This window comes from Wolffia australiana, chromosome 10 (assembly GCF_029677425.1).
Source record: "Wolffia australiana isolate 7733 chromosome 10, ASM2967742v1".
NCBI lineage: Eukaryota > Viridiplantae > Streptophyta > Magnoliopsida > Alismatales > Araceae > Wolffia > Wolffia australiana.
The window spans coordinates 8,619,015-8,638,162 of NC_135844.1; the positions used below are offsets into that span (position 1 = coordinate 8,619,015).

The window sequence follows — 19,148 nt, forward strand, 5'->3', positions numbered from 1 at the left end:
AGCTTAAATTTAACTTAAATTTATTTAAACTTAAATTTAACATTACCATGAACATAATTTTTTTTATTTTTGACAATGACATTGACTTCTCAGACGGAGAGGTTTCTATTAAGTCAGCGTAGGCGTCATATATTTGACCATCCGTGGGCATCCACTTTCTGTAGAGGATATCTGAACTTAGCTTTAATATAACCATGAACGTAAATTTTATATTTTGACTATGACATTGACTTGTCAACCGGGGATGGTTAAGTCTTTGGTAAAAATCCAAATCAAGAGGTAATTCACAGATTAGGCGTCACTTCTTAAGAGTCCACGTGGCAATAGTTAATTGGCTGACGCGTTACCCGGCGAGTTCACTCTGTTCATCCTGCTCGGGCTTCCCCAACCGCCTTTGGCGCGCGAGTTCTGTTGTTCGCCGCCGGCGATTGGCGTGGATCTTCCGTTCCATTTGAGATTGAGGAATCGGAAGAATTTTGATTGCAGATTGAAGTCGATAATCTTGAAATTAACATCTCGCGGCGATCTAGAATGGCATCATCGGCTTCGAACGCTGTCGCGAACGGGCTCGCGGGGGCCGGAGGAGGGATCGTCGCCCAGATCATCACCTATCCTCTTCAGACTGTGAGAGAATTTGAGTTTTTGGTTCAATATTTTGGTTCAATCTTTCGGTTGATCTTATCGGCAAGCAGCAGCATCTTCCGATTTGTTGGTCAATCGATCTTTTTCTCCCACGATGCAGGTTAACACTCGACAGCAGACTGAGAGGATTTCTCGTCAGAACAAATATTTTGTTAAAGAAGGAAATCGGAGGAAGACAACTGAAGCAGCGGGAACGCTTACGCAGATTCTGCAAGTTATACGAAATGAAGGATGGGGGGGTCTCTACAGCGGTCTGAAGCCATCACTGATCGGCACAGCAGCTTCTCAGGTGTTGTCTTCGAGAGTATAACCTGCAGAATTTCCTCCCATGACGTTTTTGCATTCAATTGTTGCAGGGAATCTACTACTACTTCTACCAGATCTTCAAAAACAAGGCGGAGGCAATCGCAGCTTCACGGAAGAAGAAAGGGCGGGGTGATGGGACTGCGGGAATGATGTCCTGGCTCATTGTCGCAGCCATTTCTGGGTAAAAACAAGCCATGATTGTAACTTCTAAAGCTCACAGATCGTACTATGACTGTCGTTTGATTTTCGTAATTTTTCTTTTGTTGAACACTGAATTCATGTCTCGACGTTCTACTTTTCAGGTCGTTGAACGTTTTGCTGACAAATCCGATATGGGTCCTTGTGACTAGGATGCAGGTAGGTTGAGAATCGTCATTTCTTCGCATCATAATTAAAAGATTTGTTTATTTGGTTTCTGGGAAGAAAAGGCGATCTTGTTCGTCCTTGAATTGAAAATTTCGAGACTCGAGATTACTGAAATTATCGTAAGACGGGAAATGTAGTGACGGTATTTTCCTGAATCGAGGGTTGAAAACCTGAAAATGAAATTAGATATCGACCTTTAGCTTGTGCGTTGATGCTCAAAGCAACATATCACGTATGAGTAGAAACTGAAAATGTAATTTACATAAAATTCAGAAGTCAGCGTTAGAAGTGAAATTAATTTTGGGATCCGGTCAATGATGGTGGAAGGAATATTTTTCTTTTTCTACATTATCATTGTCTTTTATTTGTTATTCAAAAAAAAAATCATTGTCTTTTATTTGTTCTTCAGACTCAGACCCAAGCGGAAAGGAAAATCATGGAAATTAAAAGGGAGACTATTATAAGGGAAGCAGCTGAAAGCATCTCCAATGACCAAAGAACCTTGGAAGACAAGTTGGCTGAGCTTGAGTCTACAAAACCCAAGCCATATGGAACTCTCCGTGCGGTATATTTTCATCGACTTTTGTTGCATTTGCCATCAATAGATAGATGTCTTATTCAAATGATAGACAAAGAATGATTGGATTCCCCGGGCCCTCGTTGGGGGCATTCTCTTCCTTTTGACATTAAGGGCATCTAGGCCCCTCCCCTCCATGTTTCCTTTAAATAGCACAGCCCGCCTTCTAGGAGGGCAGACTGGAAGTTGTTCTTAAGTACTGTTAGTTTCCCTTCGCGTATCTCTTCGGATGACCAAGCTCTGACTCCCCTCCCGATCCCCGTCCTTGTGATCTCTACCTCACCGCGTCTCCAGGCGGTGAGGTAATCCTTATTATTTTAAATCTTCAAAAGCCACCTTTCAGGGTGAGCTAATCCTTATTATTTTAGATTTTTAAGACTGATGTGACCAGCAAGAATGTAAGGCAATGACACAAAAATAGTATTCCTGACGATTCAATTTTGAGACCTACACAGGCAACCCTAAACAAGAAGAAACCCTAAACCAATGGCGTTGTGAGTTTAGAACAGGGTGGAACAAAAGAAACCCTAAACAAGAAAAGAGTGATTCTTCATTCCACAAAGACCTCTGGCTTTAATACCAGAGATCGATATTACATAGACATACTAATGGGCAGACCCATTAGCCTGGATCTGATAGAGTAAGTGACCCGTTATGAAACAGTACAACGCTATTGGCTGACAGGCAATGACACAAAAAATAGTATTCCTGACTATCCAATTTTGAGACCTACATAGGATGTTTGACATTACAGTAAAAATAGAAAGTTATTTAATTACAATCCATTGGGGGCAGAATTCTAAAATGTTAAGCCAGCTAGTCAAGTGAGTACATGTCAAAAACATTTCGTGCGCAACTGGATCCTTCAGCCTCTGGTTTCTGATGTTGCTCTCTTTCTTATCTTTCAAAAAAAAGTTTCTGAAGTCTTAGTATGGACTTTGAAAAATAAGGTCAATTGAGATTACTTCAAATTTGATCTTTAAGTCTATTTTCTTTAACAACAGAAATGCTTGAAGAGACGCTGCAATGCAATCCTGATCCTTAGGTGTTTTCATCATTTGTATCTGTGAAGTTGTATCTCGGATCAAGAGGACAGAGTAGGAGAAGAAGAATCGAGGTCTGTTGAGAGGGAGAAATAAAATCTGCAATGTCTTTCATTTAGGGTTAAAGAGATGTACAGATCATTTGGGGAACTTTACTTGCTGAAGTTGCATTAAAAGAACTAATGTATGGTTGTAGTACACTGGTCAGCGGCCAGTGCAAGGAGCTTTCATCCTTTCAAACTTGTTGAGTGGTATCTTCAAAATTGAGCATAAGTTCCCAGTTGAACAGTTGGACTCTAATACCCTCAAATGTGGGCCAAAGACCATTGAGGTAGTTGTAAACCCTGTCATGGAGAACATACTGTCTATCCACAAAGTCAGCAATAAGAGGATGATGAAAGTCTATTTCCATCCAGTAGGGTTCATTAGCATATTCCAATCAAGTGTGATTTTCTTGATGAAGAGTCATAGATAAATCAAGATCTGCTATTTTGTATTCATCCTCCTGCATGGAATGACACTATTGGATGAGATCCCATAATTCTTTGACCAAGATCTAAGTGAAGAGTGCATCCTCTTCCCAACATCACGGGAGATATTTTGAAGAAGATAACCTCTGGGTAAATTCGGTTCTCTGGTACAAATTGCGACTGGTGAACAACTTTTGTGGAGCAACCTGGGGAAGTGTGTACCATTTGTCTCCCCAAGATGGGAGAGTAACACACACAAATCGGCCCCAGACATATGTTCTTTAGCCATACCTAGTAGGAAAACAAAGAGCACACAGCTCTAACAAGAGAAGGAGATATAGAAGCAATTAATTGCTTGTGAGAAGTATATAAAAATTGCAACATCAAATCCAGTAACCCAAATCCCAGTCAATGGGGTTGGTGGTCGTTGGACTTCTCTTGATGATAAGAACTTTTTGCAAGTCCCTATCAGTCTGGAAATCAATCTGAGGATGTCCACCAGAGTACTGAAGAAAAAAGTTGACAGAGAGCAGGCTGGGCTGAGCTTCAGACATAGATGATGGTGGCAGAGAGGTGAGGTTCGTCAGCTAAGGCATCGACAGAGAAGCAAGCTTTTGGCAGTAGTTTGAGGCAAGGACAGCAGAAAGCAGACAGGAGAGCTTCAGCTATTGCGGCAACAGAGGTGACCGGATAAGGCGAGTTTCAGCAATAGGTATTCTCAGATACAAGTGTCAGCAGTTCCTCCTTGTGGATCCTTCTGAAGCTCTGATACCAGATGAAATTCTACATTGGATCAAGAGGCCGAGTTGGAGAAAAAGAATGAGTTTCTGTTGCTAGTTAGTAAAAACCGGAATTGATTCCGCTTACAGTTAATGGTATGTGCAGATCGTATTGGGCTTAAGGAGTCATGGCCCAATACAGAGTTACAACGGCTATGTTAACGACTAGCTAGTGCCCCAAACTATGAACCACATCTGACACTTGATAGGTCATACAATATTCGCTGGCTTAGTGTAATTCCCTTTAAATTCTTGTAGTTACCCCCAAAATATGCCAGTCAAGATCTCATTGAATTGGCTGGGAGATTCTCCCTAAGGGAGTTCAGGCACCAATGCAGGCCGGTAATTATTATTACTTCATCTTTCTCTTCTCTTTTTCTACCCTTCCAAGATCATTCTAGGATGGATATCTACCAATGGTTTCTAGCAGATTGAGTTTGGAACTCTTTTGGTCTCGCAATAAACATTCCAATGAACACAAACAGTTCCTCAATTATCAAGTGATACCCCTCTTGGTGTCACGTCAACGATGTGTTCTTGAAAAGAACATATCAGTGCTGTTAGGTCATTGATACGTTCTTTAATAGGATGTATCCAAGAAAGCTTAAGAGGAAATATCTGTTGCTGGAGCCATGTCAGGGGATGGTGGCAGGTGTCACCTCCTTTCAATAGATGGCCCAGCACAAGATAAGGTCACTGGGCATTTCAAAATTTGGTACCAGAATGGTGGTCGGAGTGACCCGGGCCAGGGAGCAGCAGGCACCATCGTGGCCAGAGGAGTCCACTAAGGACACTTCTGTTTGTCTATATTTTTCTCTCTCTAACATTCTATTGGATATTACAAATAGATTTGGATTTCAATTCCATCACGTTGATCAATTTTCTTCTAGCTTACCATTTGAACTGACCATTGATACAGATATATGTATCAGTCTTCTTGAAGTGCAAACAGTGATTTCATAAGAGTCATGGCACAAATAAAATTACAATAACTTTCAGGTGACGAGAGACCTCCCAATAAAGTTCAAACTGATTTTGTTTCCCCGCTGCTCAGATGTGAAGAGCTCCCAGAACATCAACTTACTATCGCTAAATCATTGGCTGACAAACCTCAATCACTGTTGCTCTACTGTAGCCCAGGGAATATACCTGATGTCTAGAACAAAAAGTTAGGCATTTACTTTTACCTTCATTTATGTCTCGCTGTTTTGTAAGGTATTTGTTGGAGAGCATTTTTTTAATTCCCTTCATATGTTTGTGGGCTACATGTCTATAAGTGGACTGACATGACTTAACTATTCAGCCACTTATTATCCACACATGAGAATAAGTGACTTAAACTGAGTGGGCTCAGCCACACACTTTTATTGATCTGGTATTTAAACCATCTGTAATGTGTGAACCAATCAATAGAGTTCCATTCTCATTTTCTAAACCCAAGCCACCATCAGAGAGGTCTAGAAGAGCGCGCTGGAGAGGAAGAAATGGAGCTTCTGAAGGGGAACTATAACAGTATTTTATTGAAATATTCCTGGGGTAACCTTTTGCTTCACTGGAAATTCTTTCCTCTTATGCACTACTTTTGAAAATGAGTACCTTTATCAGCGATTGTTTTTGTTGGGAATCTTTTTTTTGCGCCAGTACTCGGGTTTTTTCCTTATCTCAATGCAACTGCTAACCTGATTGATGCAAGTATAGTATTTTATTCATTCCTTTTGTTTAAGCAGGCCCAAGAGGTTTATGGTGAGGCAGGAATCAAAGGGTTCTGGAAAGGAATTATTCCTACGCTCATAATGGTTATGCCTTTACTCAGAATTCAACCCAGTATGATCTTGGTAAAATGGAACCTTGTTGTTCTTTTTTGTGATGACAGGTTAGCAATCCATCAATTCAGTTTATGATTTATGAAACTTCGCTAAAAAAGGCAAAGCATTCCGCAAATAGACGTGGTCGGGGGAATGTCACTATGTTAGAGGTAATTTAAGACATGGATGTATTTCCAAAGTAGTTTTATCTCAAGAGATAAGCATTTATCCATGAGCTGAACTGTTTTATTGTCCACAGGTGTTTTTACTTGGAGCCTTGGCCAAACTGGGGGCTACACTGTCGACTTATCCTTTGTTGGTGGTGAAGGTAAGTCCTATGTTCTCTCTAGTTGTGTGGATAAATTAATGAATTAAAAGTGCCTAGATGATTTAAGAATTGAAATCACTAATTTATTGATCATTTAACAAAGACTGAAGGTAAATAAAAATAGCTAAGAGACAGATGATCTCTGGTCTGGGGCCAATAAACCATTAAGCTAGGATGAGTTCATGGGTGATATTTTCAAGGAAATCTTTGTTCTCCTTGCCTCAAGGTGAAGAATGCCTGAAAAACGAAATAAAACTCTCATATTGCAATATTAGAATCCCGTGTCAATCGAACTAGATACCCTTTTGAATTTTCATTGTAATGCACATTATACAGTCAAGACTCCAAGCAAAGCAAGAGATCGGGGGAGACATAAAGCATAGATACACAGGTATCTTCTACCTTACTACGCAATTTTTTTCTTATTTTCTCTCTTATTTCATGTCTCATATTTTTCATCCTTCAATAAGATTCTTTGTATATGCCTTTGCTGTTTAATCTCAAGCATATATATTTTTTGGCACAATCTAGATACGTTGAAGGAACTTGCTTCTATAGGTCTTAAAGGAATGTTCCTTATTTGTCCATTGATCTACACTGAGTACTATTAGTGTTAGGAAATAGGTGGTGTGGCCTATCAGGCCCACTAGACCCTTAGCCCACTAAGGGTTCCCTTCCTTAGTCCCACAAGCATCGAGTAAGAATGAGAGGAGTAAGACCACCGGGATGATGAAATACAAGCATCGAGTAAGAATGAGAGGAGGTCACTAGTCCCATTACCTTTGGGGAACACAACATGTAGGTTGTTACTGGATCTTCTTTGTCAAGGATCAACTATGTGGACATCGAGATGTATAAGGTCTACTTAATGATCTTCTCTCGCACGGCTTGGGCCTGCCAGATACTCTCAAGGGTGTAGGTGACATCTGAAATGGCTCTCTGCGACTCAGTACAGAATTGCCAGGGAAGAGGAAACAAGGAAGGTGGTTGAGCACTAGCTGTGTTGTGGGCCATCTGGTTGTACAGAAACGAGGTGCTGTTCAGGGGAAGAACGACTTCTACAGATGGAGACATACATGAAGCGGAAGGACTTAAGGCAGCATGGTTCCTGCGAGCGATGGGAGGAGAAGGGCAATTTTGAAGATGTTTGAAAGGAGGGTGAAGGGCCTATAAGGTCCTGATGGGAGGTTCACTGATTCTTGGGGTGTCCATCCCTTGTTATATTTCAAAAAAATAAATAAATAAGGCCCACTTAATGGCTCGAGGGTATATACAACGATATGGTATCACCTATCATGAAACCTTTTGCCCTGTGTTGAACATAAATACAGGAAGAATAAGTATTTCGTTTGCAGCCATCAAGGGGTGGGGTCTTCACCAGTTGGACGTTAAAAATGGCAGGTTCCCTGTCGCCTCACAGCAGGGGCCTCCCTCTGGTGGGGATGCAAAGAGCCAGGCCGACTTGCACTGAGATTAGGTCTGACAAGTCATACCAATTTGGCCACACTACCCAATGGGCCCAAAGAGCTCTGGGTTCTCTTTGGTTGTCTGATTCGGGTTTGAACTCTCATGGATCGGGCTCTGTTGTCTCGGGTTGGAACTCACATGGATCGGGCCCTTTGGAGGGGCCCAAATTCTTAATATATGGATGGAATGGCCCACGTGCGATCGACACGTGTTGTATCAATGAACCATCAAGAAGGAGATAATTAAGATTCGTCCCCCTTGAGGTGCCAAACCAGTAATGATGTCAACATAGATGGTTGTGGAACGATCAGGAACAGTGGCAGCAGAAACAGTGGTTGCGGCAACGGCAACGATGCCGGCGATGGTGACAGCATGTGATACATTTCAGGTTACCTTCCAGGTTGAGTGCATGTCTTCTAGGTCGAGTGCATGTCCGCTTCCCTTTTCTAAGGGCAATCGGCCATTGCAGGTCTTCCCTGCATCAGTATCTTCAAGAATAATTGGACTAGATACCTCTCCTGACGGATGGTGACTCTCCTTAATTAATGTAGGTGTAGCACAGTTATCTTCTTCTTGCCCGCCTCTTGTCACAGTGGAATCTAGGATAAGTCTCTCTTCATTAGTGTTGCTTGATGAGTTGTAATACATTTCTTCTTTATTAAACGTCACATCTGCTGAAATAAAAGACTTCCTCAAGTTCGGGCTGTAACATTTGTAACCCTTCTAAATGGGAGAGTATCCCAGTTGTACACACTTAATTGATCTTGGCATGAACTTGCTACCAGGCTGGTGAGCGTGAGCAAAAATAGTACACCCAAATACTCTTAGGGGAATAGAAGAGTGCATCGTTGCCTCTGGAAAGTTCCTTGACATCAACTCCAGTGGGTTATGATAACGTAATGACTTGGATGGAAGCCCGTTAATCAAATATGCAGCAGTTAGAAGTGCATTTCCCTAGAATTGGCTGGGAATCTGGCCTTGGAAGAGTAATGTCCTGGTGGTAGCAATCAGATGTCCAATTTTCCTTTCTGCACTCCCATTTTTCTGGGGAGTATTAACACAAGAGGACTCATGGATAATACCATGATCACCAAAGAAAGTTGTTAAGGAGCTGTTGAAGCAATCTTTTGCATTGTCCGATCAAAACTTTTTTATGGTGACCGAGAACTGATTTTTAATCATCATACAGAAATCGCGAATGATCTTTGATGGTTCAGATTATATTTAAACAAATGTACCCATGTCACTCTAGTGCAATCATCAACAAGTACGAGGAACCAACTTATCCCAGTAATAGATTGGGTTTTGCATGGTCCCCGAATATCACTGTGAATCATATCAAATGGACGATATCTTCTTTCACTATTGCCTGAGAATGAGGTTCGCTTGTGTTTTATAAATTGACATACATCACAAAATAATTTTGATAGACCACTGTTTTTAACATAAACAGGGAACCTTTTCCCAAAACATCAAAAGATGGGTGTCCAGTTCTGGAGTGCAAAATCTTTAGCTCTTTCAGTTTCTCAGGTTTTGCACCCTCATCCCCCCTTGGTATAGGCTTGGAGCTCCCCACCATCAAAGCATCTCCAGGCTTCTCTTCCACTTGAATAAGGCCGTTCTTCATTTTAATGGATCCAATCCTTCGGTTGAGTACCTTGTCAAATAAAAAACACTCATTAGAGTTTAAGACCAGAACACAATATCTCTCACTAGTCGTTGTAGAGAAATAAGTTGTGCTCTCAGGCCCGGTACATGCAGTACTTCTTTAAGAAGCCCCAGATGACTAATGAAGACAGTTCCAATTCCAGTCACCGGAAGTATCACTCCACCAGCGATGATCACCTTCCTTGGAGTGCAGCATGGAGAGTATGTGGTGACGATAGGTTGACTTAGGGTCATATGGTCAATTGCCCGTGAGTTGACTACCCAGTCCAGCTTCAAGGGAGCAGAGTAAAATGCAGTTGAAGTTAAATGTTCACCTGATTTCACCATAAAAGTAGAACCGAGCATATTCTTCAGCTTTTCAATTTCTTCTCTCACAATGCTTAATTCGCCACCAAGAGTAGCTTGAGAAGGCTTTCTTTCTTCTAGGTGTGTTTCTTTAAAATCATTTTTGGTTTCTTCCTGGGCAGCAGTAGTATTTGTTTGACTTGTGTGAGGTGGACATCCATGGAGTTTCCAGTTGTCATCAATATTGTGATTCCTTCTCTTACAGTACTTGCAGAATAGTCCATCCTTTGATTGGAACTTCGGATTCTTTTGATTGTTCTTGGTTGACTGAGGCTTCCGTGGTACTGTCTTGCACATAAGACTTGTGCCACAATCTTCTGCAAGTGGCTTTGAAACCACTCCAAACCTCTCTTCTTCCCCAACCAGTCGAATAGCCTCCTCCAGATCTGGAACCTTCTCGCGGTTCAGAATCTGGCTTCTTACAGCTTCATATTCAGCATTCAGACCCATGAGGAATTTATATAGTTTGTCCTTCAATACATAGGCCCACCCTTCAGAATTTGGATTCCTTACATGGCAATAATGATCGAGCTCTCTCTATAATGTCACATTCCTCTCGCCTTGGACTAGGTTAGCTGCCCTGGTCACCAAGCGATAAATTCTCCAGTCTATGCCTTTGAAGCTTCCCTTCTGTGCATGATCCCATATATCTTTCACTGTCTTCAGAAGTAGAAAATTTTTGTACTCTTCTCTGGCCATACTTTGCAGGAGCCATGCACGGATCAAGGCGTCTTCTCGTTTCCAAACTCTGCATCCCCTATCTATAGGATTCAGGGAAACAAATAGATGTCCTGAGAGATCCATACCTTCTAGAATAAGCTCAATATATTGACCCCAATGCAATGGGTTGAGGTCATCATATCTTAACTGCTCTGGAACTCCAGGAAATATGATCTGAGTTGAAAGGTCATACTCTTGAACCAGTTCTGGGTTTCGTCTGATTGCTTGCGTTATCCCAGAGCTTGCTCAATCTTTATAGTCAGCTATAAATGGACCTGCTCCTTCCTTCTTGTAAACCCTATTCTGTCACACCTCAAACAGGGTGAAAGAAGAGAAGAGAAAGGTGATCCGAATCAGGGTTAGACTGCACGGGGCTTCTAGTGTTCCTCCACACGAAGATGCTCTGATACCATGTCAGCTTTCAGCTGATCTTGGAGAGAAGCTATGGAGAATCTTCTTCTCCACTTGTCCAAACCTTAGCCACCAGAGGAAAAACGCAACTCAACCAATAATGATGATTGATTAGGTTTTACATCATAACCTAGTACTTATATTGGGTTTTACACATATCGAGTCTCATGGACCCGATATGAGGGATCCGGTATACCCAAAATTATAAGGGTAGATGTCCAATAAAAGAAATACATGGCTTTAAGAACATAAAGAAAAGAAAGGTGGACATTTGCTGACATTAATTTAAATAATGGCCTAATTAAAATAAAAAAATACAAAATTACCTATAATTGACAAGGACCATTGGTGTAATTTCCCATGACGAAAATTAAAACATAAAGGGAGGTCTAAGAGGTGGATCATTTATACAGGGAATCACAGAATAAAGAACCTTAGAAAAAAAATAAAAGCCGTCTATCACCTGCCTCCATTATGGCCAAGATGGTCATCTGTCATGCTTTTTCCCTGGTTTACATTCCCATGGGGGATTTTTTTTTTGTTTTTTTTTTTTTTTGAACGATAAAGAAGACCACCCAGAACCGGTGGCCTACTTGCTATCATTAACGATAAAAATTGTGTACAAACGATGTACAATCATACTCCAAAAAAGGCTATCCTCTCCCTCCACCCCAAAACGACTTAAGCGCCTCCACATCATGAACGGCATTCTCTACTGAAGCCGGCCTCTCGTTAAACACCACCTCATTTCGATGTATCCATATCGTCCAAAGCACCGCGAACTACATTCCCATGGGGGATACTCTGTTTATCGTTGGAAGGTTAAAAAAATAATCCTTCCAACTATAATTCCTTGTTGACAAGAAAGAACTTCAACAGATTCAAGAAGGAGAGACAGAAAGAATCTTAACTTCTTCATTGATGCAATCAGTTCCTGTGTACCCCTTATATAATGGGATACAAGGGAGTTACATGTAATGGAAAAGGAAATAACAGAAAAGGAAAAGTCGAAATATGGAAATAGCAAATTCGGAGTCGCTAGCTGACACTCCCCCTCAAGCTGGTAGGTAGATGCTTGTAACTCCCAGCTTGGAGATCAGCTTTTGGAATGTAGTCCCTGGAACACTTTTGGTGAGAAGGTCTGCCACTTGGTCGATAGTTGGCAGGTACTGTAGCTTGATTATCTTTTGATCCACCTTTTCTCTGATGAAGTGTCTGCTGATTTCAATATGTTTCGTTCTGTCGTGCTGTACGGGGTTGTGAGCTATATCTATTGCTGACTTACTATCACAATAGAGTATAACTGTTGTATCCAGTGGATTTTGTAGTAGATGAAGATCTGAGAGGATAATCTGCAACCACAACCCTTCACAAATGCCTTTAGTGAGAGCTCGAAATTCAGCTTCAGCACTAGATAAAGCAACCACCGGCTGTTTTTTACTTTTCCAAGTCACCAAATTTCTACCAAGGAATGTACAATATCCTGTAGTTGATCGTCGATCAACACATGATCCCCCGTAATCTGAGTCTGTATAGATTTCCAGATTTATGCCACTGCCCCTTTTGTACAATAATCCATGGCCCGCCGTACCTTTTAGATATGACAATACTCTGTAAGCTGCTTGCATATGTGGTTCTCTGGGGCTGTGCATAAATTGACTTAGAAGTCCCACGGCAAATGCAATATCTGGTCTTGTGTGGTTTAGGTAAATTAGCCTCCCCATCAGACGTTGGTACCTCTCCTTATTTACTGGAGCTGATTCTTCACTTGATCCTAGTTTAATATTGGATTCGAGTGGTGTTGCAGCTGACTTGCACCCACTCATCCCTGTCTTCTGCAACAAGTCCAAAATAAACTTCCCTTCTTTGAATATGCAACTTCAATGCCCAAAAAATATCGGAGAGGTCCCAAGAACTTAATTTCAAACACCTTTGACAAGCGAACTCCCAACTGCCTTGTTTCTTCCTCATCATCACCTGTAATGATTATGTCATCTACATAAACCAGGACTGATATATGTCCAGAAAGAGATTGCTTTACAAAAAGAGTGTGATCACCATGGCTTTGTGTGTACCCCATATTTCTGAGACTTTGGGAGAACTTCCCAAACCATGCCCTTGGGGATTGTTTGAGGCCATAGAGTGTCTTCTTCAGCTTACAAACCTTGGAACCAGATAGTTTGGAATAATATCCAGGAGGCAATTGCATGTAAATTTCCTCCTCCAGATCACCATGTAGGAAGGCATTCTTAACATCATATTGATGTAGTTGCCATCCCAAACTTGCTGATAGTGCAATCAATATACGCACTGTATTTAGTTTTGCTACCGGAGCAAAAGTTTCCTCATAATCAATTCCATAACAATGTGTATATCCTTTGGCAACTAATCGGGCCTTAAGCCTTTCTATGGTCCCATCTGCTTTGTATTTTACTGTATACACCCAACTGGTCGTTTACCTTTAGGTAAATCGACAATCTCCCAAGTGCCACTTTTTATAAGAGCTTCCATTTCGATATTCATTGCTTCTGCCCACTATCATCTGTTAATGCTTCCTTAACAGTTTTTGGAATTATCGTTGACTCCAGCGTAGTGAGGAATGTCTGAAAATTGGAAGAAGTGTGCTCATAAGTCACAAAATTAGAAAGAGGATACTTGACTCCTTGGGTACATGTTCTTTTCCCTTTCCTCAGGGCAATGGGCCACCATAAGTCATCATCTTGATCTGGTCTATTCAACTCAGTTTGGATCTCTTGATCTGGTACACCCAACTCAGTTTGGGGCTCTTCATTTTGAGATACAACGACCTCTTCAGTTGTGTTGAGATATGTTGTACTAACAATGGGCCTAAGGCCACATGTAAATGTAATAGACTAACTCTAGGCTGATAATGAAACTGCTAACGCCTCTAGAAGACTGCTAATGGGCCACTGGAAGGCCCCTTAGCAGCCCTGTAATGGTCCCTTAAGGACCATTACTCTCCCACTAAGGGCCCATAAAGGGTCCCTTAGTGAAGGCCCACTAGGGGCGGAGATATCAGGCTCTTAGTGGGCCTGATATGGTCTGGGCCTGTCCTAGACAGGCCCAGAGTCCAACGGCTATTTAAAATAGCCGTTGGACAGGCCCTCCAACGGCTCCTTTTCCATGACCCATATCGGGTACCTGGGCGACATTGGGGGCGGTCCATCCTCAGTGAGATGCGGAAGGAGCCCTCTAGGTGTTAGGGCAGTTTCAATCCTTTGGGACCAAAGGATGACGTTGTGCCCATTAAATAAGCATGCTTTGGGCAAAATGGGAAGAGAAGTCAACCATCTATCCATGGAGATGATGGAGGCCCTTCCCTCTGGTTGCCCTTGAACTTCAGGCACTTCATTGCCGGAAGTACCGCTAGAGGCTGCAGAATTATTGGCGGCCATTGAGCAACAATACTGCAGAAGATAGCGGAACCTTGCGGAAGCTTTGAAAAAAGTGCTGCCACTTGAAGAGATCCCTTAGGATGCCTTGTCAGCAGGCTTCAAACAGCAAACCGCCACTGGCCTCAAACTGCAGGCTTCAGCAGCAGTACTTTCAACAGCCACGGGCTTCAAACAGCAATCAGCAAACAACACTTGAAGAGAAAGTACCAAACAGCAAGCAAATAAGTGGCAAACAGCAAGCAAAGAACCCTCTGGATGCGTTAAGGAGCCTCCCGTAGGATGCCCTCAAGCTCCAGATGATTGCACCAAAGACAGGCTCAGGATGCCTGCTCTGATACCATGTAGAACAAGCAAAATTCGGAGGAGAGAGAAAGTCTAGAGAGAGAAAGTAGAACAAGCAAAATTTGGAGGGCCTGTCCAACGGCTATTTTAAATAGCCGTTGGACTCTGGGCCTGTCTAGGACAGGCCCAGACCATATCAGGCCCACTAAGAGCCTGATATCTCCGCCCCTAGTGGGCCTTCACTAAGGGACCCTTTATGGGCCCTTAGTGGGAGAGTAATGGTCCTTAAGGGACCATTACAGGGCTGCTAAGGGGCCTTCCAGTGGCCCATTAGCAGTCTTCTAGAGGCGTTAGCAGTTTCATTATCAGCCTAGAGTTAGTCTATTACATTTACATGTGGCCTTAGGCCCATTGTTAGTACAACATAACTCAACAAGTTGTGTCATCCTCAATTGATCTAACATCTTCTGAGGTTGATTGGTTAATAACAACAGTGTCAATCGGATCTCTACTAGTAGATGGATGTATCTGCTCCAACATTTCTCCATGAGCTGGACTCACAGTTGTTGTCTCAAATATATCCAGAGAGTTATTTTCAAATGATGCCTGAGCTTGTATGTCTGATCTATTTGCAAAGAATTGCTCATTTTCAGCAAATGTTACATCCGCAGTTATAAAAAATTTCTTTGACTTGGGGTCATAACACTTATACCCCTTTTTTCATTGCGAGTAACCAACAAATATACACTTAACTGCTCTTGGGCTGAATTTATCTATAGGAGTATATATGTAAACGAAGGCTGTACATCCAAAAACTTTCCGTTTTAATCTGGTCTTCAAGTTGACATGAGGAAAATATTAAGAGATACTATCAACTGGACTGATATATTTCAATACCTTGGAAGGTAGTCAATTAATTAAGTGTACTGCTGTCAGTATGGCCTCTCCCCAAAAATATTTAGGGACATTCTGATGAAGAAGAAGAGTCCTGCGGTATTAACTATATGACCTATCTTCCGCTCAGCAACGCCATTTTGTTGTGGGGTGTATACACATGAAGATTCTTGTAGTATGCCGTGTGTCAAGAAATATGAGGACAAACTTTCATTAAAGAATTCCTTTGCATTGTCGGACCTGAACTTCTTGACAGATACGCCAAACTGGTTTTGAACTCTCACACAAAACTCTTGTATAACCCTTGTAACCTCTGATTTATGTTTGAGCAAGTGTACCCAACTAAGTCGTGTACAGTCATCAACTAGGATAAGGAACCATCTTGCCCCTGTTAGTGATGTAATGGGAGATGGTCCCCATATATCACTATGGATAATAGAGAATGGAGTCAGACTCCTCTCGCCATCTCCCTTGTATGTTGCCCTTTTATGCTTTGCACATTGACAAGATTCACAAATAATTTTTGAAATTTCAAAATCCGTCGCAAAAGAGGGAAACATCTTTTCTAGCAAAGTAAAGGCTGGATGTCCCAGTCCAGAATGTAAAAGTTTAAACTCTTCAAGTCGGTTGTTGCCCTTCACTTCCGATATCTGAGCATCTACCATCAGTCCTGCTTTTACTTCATCTTTGACGTAGATCAGCCCACTTCGTTCCTTAGAGTGTGAAATCTTCCTGTTCTTTACCTTGTCTTAAGTAAAACAGCCAGAAGAATCAATAATTAGTGTGCAACCAATATCTTGAACTAACCGTTGAGGAGAGACATTTTTAATTACTCCCAATCTCCCTACCTTCACATCACCAATACCAACTACCGGTAATATTTCTCCCCCAGCAGTAAAAACCTTCTTATCTCCTTCATATGAAATATAAGTGCAAAATTTTGAATGATGAGGAGTCATATGATCAGTAGCTTCAGAATCCAGAATCCAGTCTAAGTAAAGATGACATTCAGAATGTAGCAAATTACCTGATCTAGTAGCTGTTCTGGCCATGGAGGTGGAACTGACTATGGCTTTCAACTTTTCAAGCTCTTCCCTGAGACTGCTAATCTCATCACTGTTATGTTTTGGTATATGCTTCATTGACTCATGCTCAGATGACTCCCCATCTTCTGGACTCTTACCTTGAGTATTTACTGAGTGAGCTTGGAATTTGGGAGGTCTTCCATGCAGATCCCAGCAGTTGTCCTTTGTATGCTTGCTTCGTTTACAGTAGTTGCACACAATATTACTTCTATATACTTTGCCTCCCTGGTTTTTCTTGTTTACATCGCTCCCTTCTGGTACACTATTCTTTGTTGCATTCTTGGAGTTAGGATCCCAGGCAGTCTTCTGACCCTTGACTTTGACCATAAGTCCCATTCCATTTTCATCTTTTGGTGTACTTGAAGCTACTTGTGGACGGCCTTCTTCTTCCAATATAGTATTAATAGCCTGCTCCAGGTGGGGAACCTTTTCCCAATTGAGAATCTGGCTCCGTAGTGGTTCATACTCCGACTTTAGACCCATTAGGAATTTGAACATTCTATCTCGCAGTGTATACTCCCACTCGTCAGAATTTTGAATTGGTCGGTAGTAGTCCAATTCTAACCAAATAGCTTGGAGTTCATTCACATAATCTGTCACAGATCTGTCTCCTTGCCGTAAGTTCCATGCTTTGATGACGAGTTCATAAGTTCTCCAAAGATTGCTCTTCTTTAGAGTATTCTTCCGAACATAATCCCATATCTGCTTGGCAGTCTTTAGGAAAGACATTTTTGGGAGCTGATCTGTGGTCATGCTCCCAAGTAAAAAAACGTGGACACTTGCATCATCTCTCTTCCAAGCTTTATATGATGGATGAGATGGCTCCATCTCGACGATCAAGTGAACATCTAGTTCCCGGCAAACCAGCGTCAACTCTACTATCTGCCCCCATTGGGCAAATTTTTTTCCATAATACCGAATATGTTCAGCTACTGGAGGGATCAATGACGGAATAAGGCTCCGTGATTCCACTGCGGATCCTTGGACGTCATTCTCTAGATGGGATGAGGCTTCACCAGACGGCATTTTGCACTAACTTTTGAGCTTTGCAGGATGTCCTCAAATTTGGAAGAGGGCACTTCTTGACAGTTACTTTAGTCGTAGCTTCACCGAGGTTTAGAGCATCTTGCACGTCAATATACTCCAACAACCTTGACAATGACTCCTCAGCACAGTGATAACTATGACCTTGTCGAGTGTCCACGATATTCTTGATGAATTCGTGGAGTGTCCAAAAATCCAGAACACTCGTTTCTTGAACAATCGAGTGTCCACGATACTGTTGATGATGATGATGACGATCGTAACCCTGCTGATGGCTTTACTCCCAACAAGCAATGGCGAAAAACCCCTCAGCACGACGACGACCGTAACCTTGCTGACTGCGATACTCTCCACCGGCAATGGCGAAACGGACAACGTGTTCCTCACGGATCACGCTCTGATACCATGTTGGAAGGTTAAACAAATGATCCTTCCAACTATAATTCCTTGTTGACTAACAAGAACTTCAACAGATTCAAGGAGAGACAGAAAGAATCTTAATTTCTTCATTGATGCAATCAGTTCCCGTGTACCCCTTATATAATGGGATACAAGGGAGTTACATGTAATGGAAAAGGAAATAACAGAAAAGGAAATGTCAAAATATGGAAATAGCAAATTCAGAGTTGCTAGCTGACATTTATTCTTGATTTTTTTGGTAAAGTTCAGTTTGATTTCAAATTTTCCTCTGAAGAAATATTTCTCATGCAGGTACTTTTGATGCTATTCTCAAAATGATTCGTTATGAAGGATTGGCCAGCTTTTATAAGGGGATGAGCACAAAGATTGTACAGAGCGTTTTTGCTGCTGCACTACTATTCATGATCAAGGAAGAGCTTGTTAGGATGTTTACCATTCTCGTTGAAACAAGCAAGAACCTAATGATCAGAAAGAAGAAGCTAATACGTGATTTTTGACAAAATGTGGATGAGCTCGAGCATCTCCAGGGTATAAAATAGGTGGAGCAACTGCAATTATTGCTAATTGAAATGTCTCATGTTTAAGATATTGTAACAAATTCTATTTGACAAATGTTAAATGAATTGTGCAGAATTCTCTTCATCTGGATAGTTGAAACTTATTATTTTACTAGTTGTTACATATTCTGGGTATACAAAACCAGTCTTTCACTCTTTTCTGTACTGACATGCTGTTGCTTTAACAGAGAATCACCCGTTTAATTTCCCCACCTCACTGTATTTTTTTGAGTTTCTAAGTTATCATTTCTAACTTTAACCTGACGGCAACAAAATCGGCTGTCTTAGTTCTCCTCCCAGGTAGTTCTTAATCAGCAGTCTAGGTACGCCTATTTTCCGAATTATTCATTTCCAAATGTTCTTGAAATAATCTAGTATAATGCATTTTTCTGGAGAACCGGTCATTGATAGTATTAGCTTCTCCTCATCATAGTTCAAATTTATTACCATGATCTGTTTGATGTTATTTGCAGAGAAACTTTCAAAAATATTTAAGATCTTAAGATAAACATTTAAGACTTTA

General features: G+C 41.5%; 1 protein-coding gene across 1 annotated transcript; it reads left to right on the forward strand.

Annotated features, from left to right (window-relative positions):
- Positions 1-354: 354 nt before the first annotated feature.
- On the forward strand, positions 355-18,737 carry LOC144708454 (peroxisomal nicotinamide adenine dinucleotide carrier-like). Its single transcript, XM_078581784.1, has 10 exons — positions 355-624; positions 743-931; positions 999-1,129; positions 1,251-1,305; positions 1,724-1,879; positions 5,911-5,979; positions 6,057-6,158; positions 6,248-6,316; positions 6,653-6,707; positions 18,360-18,737. Exons 1-10 carry the CDS (start codon positions 532-534, stop codon positions 18,563-18,565), a joined length of 1,125 nt encoding a protein of 374 aa, XP_078437910.1. The 5' UTR covers positions 355-531; the 3' UTR covers positions 18,566-18,737.
- Positions 18,738-19,148: the final 411 nt, after the last annotated feature.

Bases quoted from the DNA above. Each gene is read 5' to 3' on its own strand.
- LOC144708454 (XM_078581784.1), top strand. From the start codon at position 532: ATGGCATCATCGGCTTCGAACGCTGTCGCGAACGGGCTCGCGGGGGCC. The intron at 932-998 runs GTGTTGTCTTCG...CAATTGTTGCAG, and splicing joins TCGGCACAGCAGCTTCTCAG to GGAATCTACTACTACTTCTA. The intron at 1,880-5,910 runs GTATATTTTCAT...TTGTTTAAGCAG, and splicing joins CATATGGAACTCTCCGTGCG to GCCCAAGAGGTTTATGGTGA.